This window comes from Semicossyphus pulcher, unplaced genomic scaffold (genome assembly GCF_022749685.1).
Source record: "Semicossyphus pulcher isolate SPU_LCO1_2020_fin unplaced genomic scaffold, fSemPul1.0.p SCAF_15, whole genome shotgun sequence".
Lineage (NCBI taxonomy): Eukaryota > Metazoa > Chordata > Actinopteri > Labriformes > Labridae > Semicossyphus > Semicossyphus pulcher.
This window is the reverse complement of record NW_027211659.1, coordinates 11,627,892-11,644,703: the sequence shown is the minus strand read 5'-3', so window position 1 is coordinate 11,644,703 and position 16,812 is coordinate 11,627,892. Positions and strand designations below refer to the sequence as shown.

General features: G+C 41.8%; 1 protein-coding gene across 1 annotated transcript in view; it reads right to left on the bottom strand.

Annotated features, from left to right (window-relative positions):
- LOC138592473 (glypican-6-like) overlaps positions 1-16,812 on the bottom strand; it is a 101,521-nt gene that overhangs the window by 46,777 nt on the left and 37,932 nt on the right. The window contains exons 3-4 of the mRNA XM_069663289.1: positions 14,833-15,224; positions 7,545-7,710 (exon numbers count right to left, since the gene is read on the bottom strand). Of these exons, the coding sequence (XP_069519390.1) occupies positions 7,545-7,710; positions 14,833-15,224 (558 nt within the window). The remainder of the gene's footprint in view (positions 1-7,544; positions 7,711-14,832; positions 15,225-16,812) is intronic.

Below are 16,812 nucleotides of genomic sequence, written 5' to 3'. Positions count from 1 at the left end.
AGTTTTTCGCCTCTCCAATATCTTGTCTTCGCTGGTCAGTGGAGCAGGTGTATGCTGCTGGTCTGAACGGACGCCGCAGGAATCAAGATGAATATCTTAGCTTCGGGTCTGTAGCGGCTCTGTGTCAGGCATCTCAGGTGTTTGTTCCATTTTCTCTCTGAGCCCTAAAGCCAAAGCTTCTTATTCGATTTCAGCGAGCTGATATAACCCATTTTTAGTTAACTGGACCACGTAAATAAAGACAAAACGACTTGGCATGAGTCATATTACCGTACGCCTCGTCTATTTGCCATAACATATTACACTAATCTGTCTGTCTGTGCTGAACATGAAAGAGCCTTTCTGACAATTTAACACAGAGAGCAAAGTCAATACCTTTTTGTGGTTAGACCTTAAGCTAAATGAAAATCTTTCATCCTATAATTAGCATGAAATGTCAGAGCCACAAGATATTGAAATGGCATTTAATCTACACAGAGGAACAATATTCCAATTGACAAGAGTCCTGATGAAGACAAAACGGAGGTAGCTCCGCGTTTAATAGCAGAAATGGAAAGTTTTCAAATTCGAGTCGTGTCTTAATCTTATTCTTTCTTAGTCGAGTAGATGCAGAAATTTCTGGTCCTGAATACACTTGGTCGGTCTGTTTAAGTGTTTCAATTTGACAGACAATAATATACAATATATTTGCATGTTTTAGTAGACACAAAGGGTGCTTGTGTTTCCCGTTTCTGAGTGGAGTGAAATGGTGTCTCTCTCGCTCGTCTGTAGGTGCCAATATAAGTGTGAATATATGTTTATTTGTGTTGTCTCTCTCAAGCACTTCAAGGTGCTCCTCAAGCAACCCACACAACCCTCAGCAGCGTAAGTGGCTTTTAAATTGATGGCTGGGGATTAACATTGCCATAGACATAAACAAAGAGATTGACAGCTGAGATGAATATGTTGTTTTTCCTGTTGGAACTGTCATTAGTGGACATTAATGCAGCTTCTGCCGTGTTTATATGTGAGATGTCGCAGGTGTTTCTCAGCTAAATGTCATACAAATAGTTGACCTTAAAAGCAACAGAAGCAACAGTGATAATGGACCTGCTGTGGTTATATGGAGACTGTTATATATACACTTATCGATGAATCATCTGGGAAATAAAATGTCGAGATAAATTAGTCTTTGAAAATATGTGTTTAAATACCTGGAGGATGCTCAATTATGAATAATACCGAAAAATATGGTGCATATTATTTTGCAACAAGTTGGAATGAACAAACTAAATAAAAAATTATGATTACAATTAATTATAATAATGCTGATCTGGAGTTGCTGGAGTTGGTGAAACTTAAGGGCCTGTGTCCACTAATGGCATTATTTGCGCTAGCATGACCTCAATTTCAGAGTGCTTCTCCCCGGCGCTTACTGTTGCTAGGTTACGAAAGTTGTCTGGCAGCACTTCCGCTTCCCTCGGTAGTGACTGTTAGGTCTGTTTTAAATAGCTCTGTATGCTGAACATTTGCTTTGATTCAAGAACATTTTACAAAGAAAAAGTAGAGGAAAGGAATCGTGTCCTGTCGTCAGCAGCAGCTCTACACCTGGAAAAAAAGGATTCGCTTCTCCTCCACCATTGTTGTTGACAAAGTTGATCATAAGTCCATCCCCTTCTTGATTTTGATTGATTGGTGAGGGAGAAGTGAACTACTGAACTATTTTCAACTAAGAGCGCAGCGACAGCTGAACTGCATTGGTTTTGTACAGAAAATAGTCCCTGCCAGCGCAAAAAATGCTGTTAGTGGACACAGACCCTAATAGTCCAAATGAGTATATGACAAATACACCCTCATAGATCAAGAACTGCATTGTGGCATATATGGAGTTTAGAGCTACACCTACATAAAGCCTCAAACAGTTTTTGTCAACTTTGTCAACTCAAACAAAACTGAGTTTGTAATTACAGTTCTAGAAAACACAGCAAAGCAAGAATAAGTGAAAGCATCTTTGTGATTTTTGCATTCAACAAACAATCACTGCATGTTTCAAATATAATCAGATGTAAATCCAAACTGCTAATATCTTGTGTTACCTTGGAATCTGCAGCCGTTGGGTGTTTTGCTCCATGCTCATGTGAGAATACCTTTCCGTATGCTCTCAGTGCAAAAGCATGCACTTTGGACGCTGCAATCTGCATATGCTATTTAATGCTTTAAAGAGGTTCGTTAATCAGCGTTTACACTCCACTTCACCCCCGCTGCGAGCAGAAATTTCCCCAACATGACCCGCTCTGGCATCTGTCAGTCCTGTCCTTTAGCCTGCCGCAGTGCAGCTGCTCTGCCCTGTGCTTGTTGACACATAGAGACATCCAGGCCACCATATATCAATCTTGAAACAGATCTGCTTCCACATTGACATCAGTGAATTTGTGTATCCACAGCAAACAGCCACAAATGCTGCTCTGTCCAGCCTGTCGTGCAATGTAAAGTCACAGAAATAAACTGTCAGACACCACGGATGGAGGTAGAGTACATATTGTATTACATCATTGCAGTGATCTGATTGAACTGGTTGCTTCAGGGTTTTTCCCGGTTCAAAATCTCTCTTTGGAGGTGTTGCACAACAGGAAGCATGATCGGTCTGCAATACAGGCAATAAGTCTGTGTCATCTTGTAAAAACTTGTGACTATATCATAAACACATTTAATTCACTGATAATGCTTTCATGAGGAAGGCGACTGCTGCCAAAACAAGGATAGGTCTACAAATCAGGGGGGGATGCACTGGCACAGAGGGAGGGAGCGGGTGATCGCAGACTGAAGTGAAGTTTGATCATGAAGCCCGATGCTCCTCTACAGCTCTGTGTGAAACATACGAACTGCACAGCAGACTGGAGTTAACAGCGACAGTCAGACAGAGAGATCTGCGTGATGAACACACAGATCCATGTTATTAAACTGCCTGTCTCCTCCCAGCGCTGCGTTATGAAGAACAATGATGAACTGCTCGCGTGGGTTACATCTACCGCTCCTGTCATTCACAGCATATGGGGACGTAGTTTAATACTTTAAAGCAGCCGAACTGTGCGGAAATACGGACAGATCGCGACCTTATTGAGCCGGGTACAGAGCATGAGAAACACACAGATATGAGTTACATCCACTCGTCTTCTTGGGTCTGTGGTTAAAAAGGAACAAAAAAAAAATGGAATCCTGATTTTGCCATCGATTACCATGGCAACAACTGAAGCTTTGAAGCTTCAAAGCATGCGGGTCAAAGCTTGCCCTAAATACAATCCACCATTTGTGGGTTTTCAACGAAATACGGGTGTGCGACTCTCTCTCTGTTTCTTTACAGAGCACGTGTGACTTTCAGTGGGTGAAAACCTCAGTACGATCGAGCACGGGTGCCGTAGTTCTCTTGGATGGAAAAAAAAACGAAGCTACAAATGGGTTGCCAAATATACCTGGGCGGCCGTTGATATACCTGAGCAGCCCCGCCCAAGTAAAGTCTATGTGGGGAAACTCTGCTCTCCTTTTTGGAACCAACCATCACCTCAATTTTGTCTAAACGTAAACCTTTCTTTCTTAAGCTTTGTTCCCTTGAACTGCAGACATGAAAGAGGCAGAATATTTTTTTGAGTGGACTATCCCTTTTAATTTTGTTATATTCTGATTTAATATTGTCCCTGTATCTCCTTTTGCAGCTGTAACGTTAGCTCAGCCCGGCCCTCGGTCAAACAGGCACACACTCGCACTCTGCATTCATCTAAAACACAGACAGAGAGCAGACGACTGACACAGAGAATGTCACGCGGTCACTTCATTTTTACAGTCCCAGATCTTATTGTTGGTAGTGCAGCTGATCCCACTGAGAGTCAACTTCCTGAAGCTCTTTGCAGCTTTCACCCTCATTGTTTTTGTTTGCTGCTCCACAGAGTCCCAGTGGCTCTCACAAAGACTGGCACAAAACTTTGTGTATCCACTCCAAGGTCACAAGCTTACAGAAGCAGGTTGCACACTACATGCCCGGTGTAGTGGCCAAGTGCCAAAGATAAAGAGGGCCTGCTGAGGAGGACCGTACATCAAACAGGGGGGGAAAAAAACAGCAAATGGAGCCCCAAACAAGACGTAAAAGGTGAGTGCTGACTGGAGGTACATTCAGTCACACAGGCAGCTGCTCTGAATCACACACATGCTTCCCTTATAGAATTTAAATATAAGCTTTAATCCCAGTGAGTGGTAAATGAACTGCACTTTCATAAAACTTCTCTCGTCTTCAGACCACTCAGAGCACTTTTACACTACATGTCACATTCGCTCTTTCACACACACATATTCACACACTGATGGCAGAGGCTGCTATGCAAAGTGCAATTCTCCAATTAGGGTCTAAATATTCACACACAGTCACACACGGATGGCTGTGCCTTAGGGAGCAATTTGGGGTTCAGTATCTTGCCCAAAGAACCGCCGACCTTCCAAGTGAAAGACGACCACTGAGTCGCAGCAGGTGTAAATGCAGTCAGAGCATCCTTAGCCATTGTCATGATATGTCCAGGAGAAACACAGTACGTAAGGTGTGTGAAATCAAAAGTGATCACTTTTAAGCCTTAATGTTACAAGGCCCAGAAGCAGAATGACATGTTAGACCAGGAGGTGGGGATGAGAGGAAATTAAGAACTATACTTTTAAACACACGACAATTCCTTCCAGTAATTATGACCAACAAGCTTCACACCTGACCCAATCTCGGAACCCATCGGTTATCGTCTGAGACCACATAGCAGATGGGGACAACGTCAAACATGTCGGGCGTGCTCAGTTTAGCCTGCAATTAGCTATAAACAACTTCCTGCCAAGACTTCCTTTTCCGTGCGCTGCATTGTTTACAGTCCAATTAGCAACTTGAGAAGCGACCGCGTGTTCAGATCAAAAGTGAAGCGAAATTCGCCCCTTTCGATATGTCAGCACAATAAACGCCATCATTTATTGGTTTATTAAATCCCCCGGAGGAGAGGAGTGCTTCTGGTGAGTCTCAGTTTCACTGTAAATAGTAAGTTACACAGAGGCTGCTCTGAGACTGCGGTATGAATCCCGAAGGAAAAAGATTTTCTTGTGATTTACTTTAATTAACGGGTCTTAAGTTTGCTGAAATTACAACATCATGATGCAGATTTGTAAAGAGTAAAAATAATGCTTCGTCAGGTCTGTCCTCAAGAGGAGAAGAAAACTACTTTTAAAATGCTCGTTTGTTGAATGGAGGTCGGATTGATCATTTCTGATGCATTTGAGGAAGTCGGGAAATCTAAACGGCTTTCATGACACAGCGTCAAGGGAATTTATCTCAAGTTGAATTTTTGATGTAGAACGGATTGTTAGCTAAAATTACATCATCACCTGTATATAGAGATAAATAAGAAGGTAAATCGTTGTCAGATGACGCTGATGGGAGCCGGGATGTCATTACGCCGGACTACGTTTTGCTTCTGCTCTCCACACAGACTTTTTGTCCTGCATTAGCCGCAGCCTGCTGGGACTACAAGCCTACTACAAACGGAAACCTGAAGACTTGCCAACCCCTTAAATCCACGTTCCGGCCTACAGGTTCTACATTTCTATGTAGTATCTGTAAACAGAGATTACACCTGACTAATACTTAACGTTGTGTAATATGATGGGAGGGCTTGGATTGTTCCCCAAATCATATTTGATTTCATGTATTTGATGATTCATTCTATAAAATATAAATGAACAAAAATGCTCATTTTGGTCATATGTCATAGGTCATTTAACAAGAGGTAACAAAACAATCTAATCTACGTAATTTGAAGTCCAAGTGTTGGGATCTTTAACTGTCACTGCATTAGTTCAATCGTACAACATGATTCTAAAGCACATCTTCATGGCAGCAGAAACCATCTCTATTCGGCATTCTATAAAATATTCAATATAAATATAAATATTAAATTCCTGTTTGTTCTTTTTTCTCAGAGAAGAACAAGTTCCCATTGAACTTCTCTTCACAAAACTTGACACTCCCTGTGGTGCACTTCTGCCCTATTACAAGTCCCCATTTAGCCCAGCAGGGGAGCAGAATCCCATGAATAAATTCTTTCTTTTTATGCAGGAAAACGTTGATAGAAGAATGACAAATAAAGCACCTTCTTATCTGAGGGGCCCAGTGTGTGTCAATGGAACTGAAGTTGTCAAGTCATGTAAAAAAAAACACAGCAGCAGCTGTAACCTCTCCGAAAATAGAAAGTCGAGCTCGACGACGTAACACACCTATTTCTGTAATCCTGCAGACTTACAAGGTAAACATTTGACCTGAGACAGCTTTTTACTTTTTATCTAACACATCAGCCTGTTTTGAATAAAACCTTTTTACATACAGGCAGCTCGCTCGGGCCAAAATAAACACTCAACATTATGGAAGCAATGAATGGTTGTAATAAATTGTATGCTGTAAGCAACTCAATGCCTTATTAACTCTTACAAATTACAGAGCAGGAAACTTAATCTACATTAATTCAGATGGATGGTTTCATAAGTAAAAACCTTTCAATGGTATCTAACTTCAAACATTACTGTAAGTATTCAGTGGGCTTTAGTACATCATTCGGGCTTACAGTTTCTTTATATTGCCGGTGTTTGCATCCATGCATGAACATTAAGGGTCTTCTCCTTTCATGAACATATAAAGAAATGACAAGTGACAGCTCCCTAAAAGTGAAGCCAAAACATCTCTATAACCCCCTGCTGACTGGCTGCAGTATAGCTCATAAAGCCCGCCTCCTCCATGTTAACAGATGGGACATGAGGCAAACTATAAAATCAAAATACACACCAAATAAATGTTTCTCAAACATGGTTTCTGTCATTATAGTTAGTTCTTATCATGCTGATTTACGTCAAAGGGTTCATTTTTCTCACAAGTTTATTTCTAATTAGTTATTTGATGCTGTGAAAATGATGATTGACAGCTCTGTTGACAAATCCGGCTCCTGTAGCCGATCTGTTCCGGATTAGCAGAGTAGATGAGGAACGGCGTGAGGAGACGTAACTAAAACAATCACTACAGTCATTGACGTCTACTTCAGACCAACACAAAGAAGCTGTTCTGCTGTTAAACACGCCGAAAAGACATCACTATCGCAAGATATTTTGGCTTCAACTTCGTACAATGAGAGCAGATGGAGATGCGTCATCCATCTATATATACAGTCACTGATCATCAACACTGCAGTCTGCAGCTTTATGCTGTTATACTGTAATTTGCTGCATAAAAGATAATTTAACTCATTATCTTCAGATTACAGAAACAGGATTTAGTTTACTGCATAATAAATGTTTGCTTTAGTCTGTTCTCATCATGCAACACAAAATAATAGTAGCTGTTAAGAGGAAATGACTGTACAAATATGTGTCATTATCGTGAGCGCTATTATGCAACAAGCTTTCTGTGCTTTTCTCCCGTATCCACAAACACATCAATAAAACCACATAGAGCCACCATCACAGGCGAAAGATGGTCGGAGTGTTGCTTTGAAAAGACTTACCGATGTACAGGTTCCACTCCGGATCCAGGTCAGCTTGATTGGCCAGGCAGCCCTTCATGACGTTCAGGCAGTAGTTCTTACAGGCTTTAGCTGCAGGCATGCCCTGACAAAAGGGGCAGTAGAGCATCTTTGTCAGTGCTCTGATGCATGCTGGAGTGCTGCTTACCTGCAAGAACAGTGTGACAGCGGTCATTAGCACCTGCACGGCAGCTTCAAAATCCATCATAACTTTCATCACATTGTGTCATTTCATTGTTTAACAGGGTTATTTAAAACGAGCGTCCAGAAAAAATACAGTTTTTATCATAACCTGTTAGTCATTTTAATATTTTTCAAAAACAAGATTTATATTTGTATGCAAGTTTAGAAATGCTACAGAAGCTTGTGAATATTGTGAACCAGTGTGTCTCATCATTGTCACGCATGTTTAACCTGCATTTAAATATCAAATATCAAAGAAAGACAAATATTTATTTGCTGTCAAGCATTTCATATTTTCATTATTCACATCATCCATGTTTTTGTTGTGTATTTCAGTGACTTCACACAGAAAAAGGATGTGATGATGTTGTGTGACAAGTGCAGTTTGAAGAGGGACGTAAATGTTCATGTCATCAAGTCATTAACACATCAGGAGATACAAAGCTCCATCTCATAAATAACAACAAACATGGCATGCATAAATATAACTGACATAATATTTTAAAATGTGTTTTCACAGATTATCACTCCATGACAACAGCATGTGATAAATCGTGTTTAGCACTTCAATCCAACTCAAAATACTCATTAATCTCGCACAAAGAGAGCCGAGAGAAGCAGTACGTGAGAGCAACCCAGACTTTGCCCAAAAGTCGCAGCCCCGCCCCCTTTAGGGTCAAAACAGTCCTTCTAATGTGCATGGCGGTAAAAACAAATCCTGGGGTCTTTTGACGATTTATTAAATTAAAATAAGAATACCATGACTTTTCAACAACACAGAAAGTATCACTGCACTGTAGTAACTGGATTAATGTATAGACAGTGAAGAAGAGAAGAGGCAGCTCTGTGCACTTCCTTCACATGCTGATATCTCAAACTGTTTATTCGAGCCAGCGCTTGCCTTTGTCAAAAAACTTCTATTACAGATATTTATAACACCTACAAAAATGTAGGTGTATGAAATTTGCAGTGCCGTATGCCATGGAAATGCTGAATAAAAAAGGGGCCTCTGTTATGTGCAATCTCTGAACCCATCCGCTATTGTCTGACGACCATATAGCAACGGTGAACACTTTGGGAAGTGTGGGAAATCCAGTTTAGCAGTTGTTTAGTGACAAGGACTTCCAGCCCAGACTTCCTTTTCTCTGTGCTATGTTTACAGTCCCAGTAGCAACTTGAGGATAACGTCTCGCCTGCTTTTGCTCTCCACACACTTTTACCTGCATACACCGCAGCCTGCTGATACATGATTGGTCGACTACAAACGGAAACCAGAACACTTCCTGCACTAAAATCCAGTCGCACTTTACAGTTTAAGATTAGTGTAAGTGTTTTTTCACAAAAAAGCTGATTTAACATTTATAACTTATGAATATGATTTAAAGACTAAAACAAATGTCTCATTCATGTCTTGATTAAAGCTCCTTTTACAGAAGCATCTCACTGCAGTAACAATCAAATGGTTTTGGTCAGAGCCGCTGGCACCTGGTTAAAATCTCACTCATTAATTTATCCATAATTATATTCATTGTGCTTTAAAAGAGGTTGGAAAAAAACAAAAACATAATGAGTCAGTTTAACAATCAATTGCGGCACTAATTGACTATTTGAATTCCTTTGATAGAAATTAAGAAGTACGCACCTCATATTACAACTGGCTGAAAACAAAGGGTTTAAAAACACATTGTTATTTCTGACGGATTGATGATACTCTTTAGTCTTTCGGGGGAGAAGCCGAATCAAACCAAGCATTCCTGTTCTTCTCAAATGGGTTAAATAGGTTATTGTCAAGTGAAAGAGAGTGTTGTAAGCCCTGTAATGATAGAATCACTAATTTGTCTATTTATTCTTTATTTTGAGCGGTGTGACTGGAACAGACTGTTGGCCAACAGCGCGCACAAACTATAAATGCTTTATCTCTCTCATTCAGGATGTCCTGTGATAGTGAGTGAACCAGCTGAATCAGCTGTTCCTGCTTACATTCAGGCCACATGTACAGCCAGTGTGCGAGCCAAATTGCAACATCTTATCAGTGATTGACTGTTCTGCAATGCGTGAGCTCGTATAGTGACAGGACAGATAACAAATACAAACTTGACTGCGTGACCCACTAAAACTGATTTTATTCGAGGATTCCTAAAGAGCGAGCCGCACTCGACACTCTTATCCTCAACACTGAAACGCTCGCTCTCTGGAGGCCTGTCAAGATGTTTGAAGCCAAGGCTCCAGGGTCGCCGCTAATGGACTTTTTCCTGTGTTACATGAAGCACCGACGAGGATCTAATTAAGGATCTTTAGAAAAAACACGCTTTCAGGATACAGAGACGCGGCATGCAAGCACTTAATAATGTCATATTTCCTTCATAAGAAATTGAATTTAAGCACTTAAACTGAAGTAATTTTAGCTGGAATGGACAACAGTCATTGACAACATCTCACTCTTGTTTTACGGATGAATGCGTCTATTGTCGGTTTGGACAAAAGTTTCCTTAAAAAATGACGCAAAGATCCTGAAGAGAAGATGTTTTAGTCGCCCTATACTTGATGGACAAAGAACGTCATGGGCTCTTGTATGATAGTTAAAGGGGAGGTATTATGCTAATGTCAAGCTTCATATTTCACTCTGTGATATCTGTAGAGGAGCTTAGCATGATTTACAATTAAAAACACTAATAATTGTTGTGCTCTGTGCAGGCCCTCATACAGCCTGAAACGACTCTGTCAGCTCTGTCTCTTTAAGAAACCCCGCCCCTACAAGCCCGCTTTCTTCTGATTGGCCACTTTTACAACCAGAGCCGTTGAGCAGAGTGGTGGAGTGAAAACAATTTCCGAGGCTGACTGAGCTGCTGGGTGTGGGCGTGTCCTTGAACTGTGGCAGGGGCAGGAAGTTCTGCTGTGTCTCGGGCAGACGCCCAAATATAGAGTCCCTCCACTTTGTGACATCACAAAGTGAAGTGTCTGGAGAAGTCTGAAAACCTGGCATTCACAGCAGCCTGCTGAGACTGATTTAACAGGGGATTACTCCAACATATTTTTACTGACAGATTTGAAACTTCACCCACGTTTAGTCTGGACATCCAACATTGTGATATTGTATATACAGCATAATACCCCCTCTTTAAGGTATTGTAACTGCTGTTGCATGATAGACAAACATCAACCCTTTGCTTTTAATTATCTATATGTAGTATAGGATGACACATAAACAGCGCAAGATAACAATTAACAAACAATCCCAACGGGAAGAAAGTTTTAAGGTTTAAAAGAAGTCAACTTTGGCTGCCTAAAGGGACTGTAGAAGTCCAGCCAATCTTTGTGACAAACTGAAAGGCTAAAAGGAGCTCCTGCCAAAAGATCTCAAGAAGCAATCAGACTTGTGGAGAATTAACTGATCACAGAGCAGCAGCCCGACCAAGCGAAGCTTTTAAAAACAAGCAATACAGTCTTAAAGTCAATTAAGACCCAGACAGGAAAGTGCAGTGCAGCACAGATTGGTGTATTATGGTCAATTTTGTCAGAATGTGATAGAAGTCTGGCAGCAACATTTTGTCTTAGCTGTAGTTGGTAGATATTACGTCTGCTAACACCAGGATAAAGTGAGTTATAGTAGACAAGCCTGGAGGAGAGAAAACATGGATGACCTTTTCCAGGTCTGCAAAGCAGAGAAATGACACGGTCTAGCTGATATGTGATGATGTTTGATGTGCCTGGGCCTCTACCTCTTTCAGCAGAGCGGGTCGAGTATCATAAAGAGACGAGCGGAGGTGTTTGTGTCGCCCCGCAGAGTCAGGCTCCAAGGAGACTCAAATACACATGACCTAGCTAACATGCAGCTCTCAAAAAAAAATCACCTTACAGAGTGCTGCTTTTACTTCTTACTTACAAACTTGACACTGAATATTCTATAAATGCTTGTGCCAACATCCATCACACTTGTACCTGACACAGGTGTAGGGCAGCGTTAGACCCTGAGCAGTGCTTTTTGCAGATTGCCAAATGAAGTGAAGTGAACCGCCCTGACTTTTTTGTATAAGACTACAATTAAAAAAGCAGCTTTTTGTGTTGTGTTATCGTCTCTGACCAACCATGGAATCACTTGCAACTGTACAACATTGCCTCCAGCCCTGCTGTTTGTTTGGTAACATCATATAGCTGCAGGGATTAGCGCTAGTTTTTCCTCCATGCTCATTATTCATCACTATTTCCAAGCAACTCTAAACCTCATTGCCAGCACAAAAGGCCCTAAAAATCCTCTGATAGGATGATAGTAGAAAGACAAAAAAAACGCAAATGACATTGCAGGCAATTCTGCGACAAGTTTTTAAATTGAGGCGCTCCTGCAAAAACGTGTAAATAATGGCTGTTGCCTCTTGTAAAAGCAGTGTACTGTGTGATGAGGCAAATTACAAAATTTGTTTGTCCCTAATAACTACACAAAAACAGCGGTGGTGTGGTGAATCCACGTCTTACATTTTGAGTATTGCAAAATTTTGAGTAGTAACAATAAAAGTAAATGCACATTTTTTTCTCCCATTCTGTTTCTATGAAATCAGAAGCAATTAGAAATTTGAATTTCGATAGTGCCCAATGTCACAACCTTGTTTGGATCTGTCTCTAGCCCCTCTCACACATGCACTCCTGACATCTTCCTGAATATTTAGGACCGTCTGACCCCGACATTTTCTAGAATTACCCTTTCACACATGTCCCTCATAGTGGGAGATTTTTCCCTGTCGGACGAGGAGGGGGCAGGTGCGTGCATGTTTCTATTTTATCTGTCAAAAAGATTGTCATCCACTCGCCCCTCGCATTCTGGATCATAATTCTGGGTTCGGTCTCATTAGTCGGTTTTGAGCGCTTTGACACGTAATGCACGGCTGTGGAAGCGATATCGCAGGTGAAAAAAATACAAAGCACGAGCTGTGTGACCGGAGCAGCGGAAGAGCAGAGAAAGGAGTGACCGGTAGCTTTATAAACAACAGAACTGATGTACAGTTTAGGCTGTGTTTGTGCATAATGAAGTCTACGACTCCTCAAGACTCAAGCTGCTCTCCCGTGTCTTGCTTGCTGCATGCTGCTGGCTTATTAAAGTGGCAGGAGGTAGCCTTGAAGCTAGCTACGGCTTTGGCCCTGGAGCAGAACAACAATAAGTCTCCCCTGTGCTTTCTGACTACGGTCGGGACGCTGAAGATGACAAGAAGTGACAAGATAACTAAGTCTAACTAAGTCTGGTCGGTATAACTTAAAAGTTTATTAAGTTACCCCCACCTGAATTTAGAATATTTTAATATCTATTAAGAAGACAGATGATAAGACGTTTTTAATCACTTCAAGTAAACCCAAGCAGATATGCTGGCGGGTAATGAACTGAGATAAACTTTGTAAGTTGCAGACTTCAGACAGGAGTTACTGTCTCGTCGAAGCTCCGCCGGGTTTTCTGTTTTGTCTCTTAAGCTGTGAAAAGCAATAAAGTCCTACATCATCTCCTTTAATTCAATATATATCCCAGCAGCAATAAACATGGATGTCACATCTAAGAGGAGCCGAGCAACAGACACCTCCAGCGGGGTGTCTTATTCCATTATGCTTACACCCAATCCCTCATGATGAGTTTATACCCTGGGGATCAAAGGGCTGCAGTCCCAGACACATGACCTGGTTCTCAAGTCTCACTGAAATGTCAAGAGGTGAAGCTGGGACATGCTGGCTTGTAAGAAACGCGGAGTGTAACTGAGTAAACGCATACTAACAACACATCCTCCGCGGCTGCTTGTAAATGAGCCTCGGCATTACAACTGGTGAAGGAGGGGTGGGGGCATGTTTGGAGTTCACTGAGTGCACCATGGGGGGACTGCAAGGAAATTAATGTTGGAGATCTTCCTCTTATACCCCTTTCCCACCCTTATTAGCGTGCTGACGCAGGTTTTTCAGACCCAGGAAGACCTGCCAATAAACACCGAATGTCTCTTTTCCCATTGCCAGTGAAGTATACTTCAGTCTCCTTTCTCCTGCCTCAGCGTCTGACGTCACAAACGCACCAGAAAGAACCGAAAAATTTGGAACGATGTTCGAGCGCTGCTGTAGCTGAGATGACGAGGAGTCACAGAAGTTAGCGACGGAGCATAGCGTCACACTGGAAAGGGGGTGGAGATTAGTGTGTCGACATGGTTCCCATCAATGCCGATCGGAGCCGAGGCGATAATTACCTGAGTCATTTGACCCGGGTCTGAATGCCGATTGTAAACTTTCCCACTGAGCAAAAAAGCTGGGTGTTAGCAGGTTTTTTTGACCAGTAGCAAAGTGGCTTTAGTCTCTGATGATTGACAGTTTTTATACTTGTATTGCCTGATGTTTTTATACTGTAGAGTAGGTCTATAATGTTTCTAACAGTGTTGATAATCTGATCTATGTCAGTACAGTAGAAGAAGGCTGGGGATTTGCTTCACAGTGTGTATCAGTGCTCCTCTCGTGGTGTAAAAGCAGCCCTGTTGCTGCTGAGTGTGACTAAACCCGAGCTTTAGCCTTTTGCGTTCCCTTTAATGTTTCCCGCTTTGTACATGATCAAAACTACACACACTCCCAGGGCAGTATGTTATACTGCAAAGGCTGCATTAAGATTACATCGCATCAAACAGAATACTAAGGCTACAGCATGATTAATGGATCCTCTACGCTCTGAGAACAAATACTAAGCAATAGAGAAATAAACAGTTTCTTCTTGCTCCTGTTTTATTGTCTGGCCTTTCCTCCTGAGCACAACACACATAGCCTTCAACGCTGATTTCTAGACAGCACCTGAACCGCCTCGAGCCCCAAACTTCCTGAAGACATGCACTGTGAGAGCATATATTAAGCTGAAAAGTTAAACTTGTTCGCAGTGGAAAAACCAAGGGGGGAATGTGAGGTTTCTGCAGAATCGCCAAGTAAGACCTTGTGCTTGTTAAAAGAAGCAAGTCTTAATCTCAGCTGAGGTCATTTTCCAATAGAAAAGCCAGTCAAATCAAATGTAGTTTAGTTCTATAACAGAAAGCAGTAGTGTTTTTATCCAGTGAGATTTGAGTTCTGCTAAAGCTGTGAGCATTTTTACCGTAGACACTCTCTGGGCAACCTCCCGGCCAACAGAGAGCCCCTGGACGAATGTGCGTGCAGCGATGAATGCCCGGGTAACCTGAGCCTTGAGCTTCCTGGGCACGTCTCCAAAGGGCTTGAGCTGGTCCGTGTACTTGCTGATACACTCCAGATAGTCCTCGGTGATGTCATACTGGGAGTTGAGCAGCGTGAACATGCGCTCCAGCAGCCGCGACCAGAAGTCGTTGAGCATTTCCTCCAGGTTGACGTTCCCCCCCGTGTAGTAGCGCTTCAGCTCGGCGAACAGGTTCTCGAAGACCTCCGAGTTCTGCATGTAAGGCTTGCCGTACGTCCGCACAAACATCTCGTTCAGGGACCTCTCGGTGTTCTCCAGCAGCTCCAGGAAGAACTCTGGGTGAAGAAGGGAAGAAGATACTTAATGTCTGATTTTTCTGAAACATTCATGACATGCAGCTTCTGGAAATTTGGAATGAAATTGAATATCTGAGGATGGATCGCAACTTAAAAAAGAAGCCAACAGCAAAGACGGAAAAATACTAAAATAGTAAATGAATTTAGGCTTCTGATGACGAGACTTCACAGCTTTGTTGATTCTTTGAGATGACAACGGGAGCCTTCCTCATACAGTCCCTGAAAGCAATAAGGTCTTTGTTTGCTGTGTATGAGGTCTGCATTGTCAATTTTCTCATCTGTAGGCCCAAAAATACATCCCTGCACCTTGACAGAAAGATATATCACCGGATGATTCCTTATATAAAGATTAATACTTGTGTTTTGCACCATCGGGTAGATTATCTTTCCATATGATTCATTCAACAGTACGGTTTGCATTCTCCCTTTTAGGCGCCACTTGTTGTTTGCCTCATGACCTCTGTGACTCCCCCAGAAATTAGGATGAGATGCTAATAATTCTGACCATCTGCTCTCCAATAATGACAGCGCTGGCTTTCAAGGACCAATATTAAAATTTAAATGGGCTCCAGAACTCGGAGAGAATTTAACTGCAGAGTGAAATAGTTCACGCCTAGTCGGAGCAGACTCCAGTCCAATAATGGAGCTCGCAAATGACATTACAAGCAGTTAATAATCTGCAGTTATTATCCTTTATATGGTAATATGCCTGATCCATAGCTTTAAAGCAGCATTCATTGATTTTTTTTTGGGGCCATTTGAAAAGAGCTGTAAACACCATATTGACTTATTAACACCTCATAAAGTTGATATCACAGTTGCATACTTCTGCTGTATTTTCTGTCCACCACACATATTTAAGTCCTTTGAGTTCTCCGCCAACTCCTGACAGGCACACCTCACTGCCTAATAAGGTCGTCAACATTTACGACGATACTTTTCACATGTTTCAAAACGATACAATCTCCATTACGTTTATGTTCGATTGTACCAACATGTACCGAAGCTTAAAAAAAAACACATCTACGATTCAACCCAAATCTGTCACGAGCGAGAGAGCGATCGCTGTGAATGTAAATAAAGCAGTGAAACAGAGACATTATTTTCTCGGGATGCATCGATACCACTTTTTTCAGACCAAGTACTTACATTTGGCTGATATAAGTACTAGGGCTGTCCCAAATGCATTTATATTAATGTACAAGGAGCCTCATTTACCTTCATTAGACCTTCAAAAACATCATATAATAAAAAACTGTGATGCAGACTCGCAGCGCTGAGAGGAGGAGAGTACGAGCGAAGAGGAAAGGAGCGGCTGATCACGATATAAAACTTTTTGTATGATCATGAAGCCTGATGCTCCTGTTTATCTGTGTAATATATGAACTACAGCAGACTGGAGTCTGTTAACAGTGACAGACACGCAGATCGACATTATTAAATGTCTATCTCCTCCCTGCGATGCGTTATTATAAACTATGGTGAACTGCTCGCCGGCTCCTGCTCATGCCATTCACATGTGGAGACGTATACTTTATAGTAACTGTGTGCGGAAAGACGGGCAGAT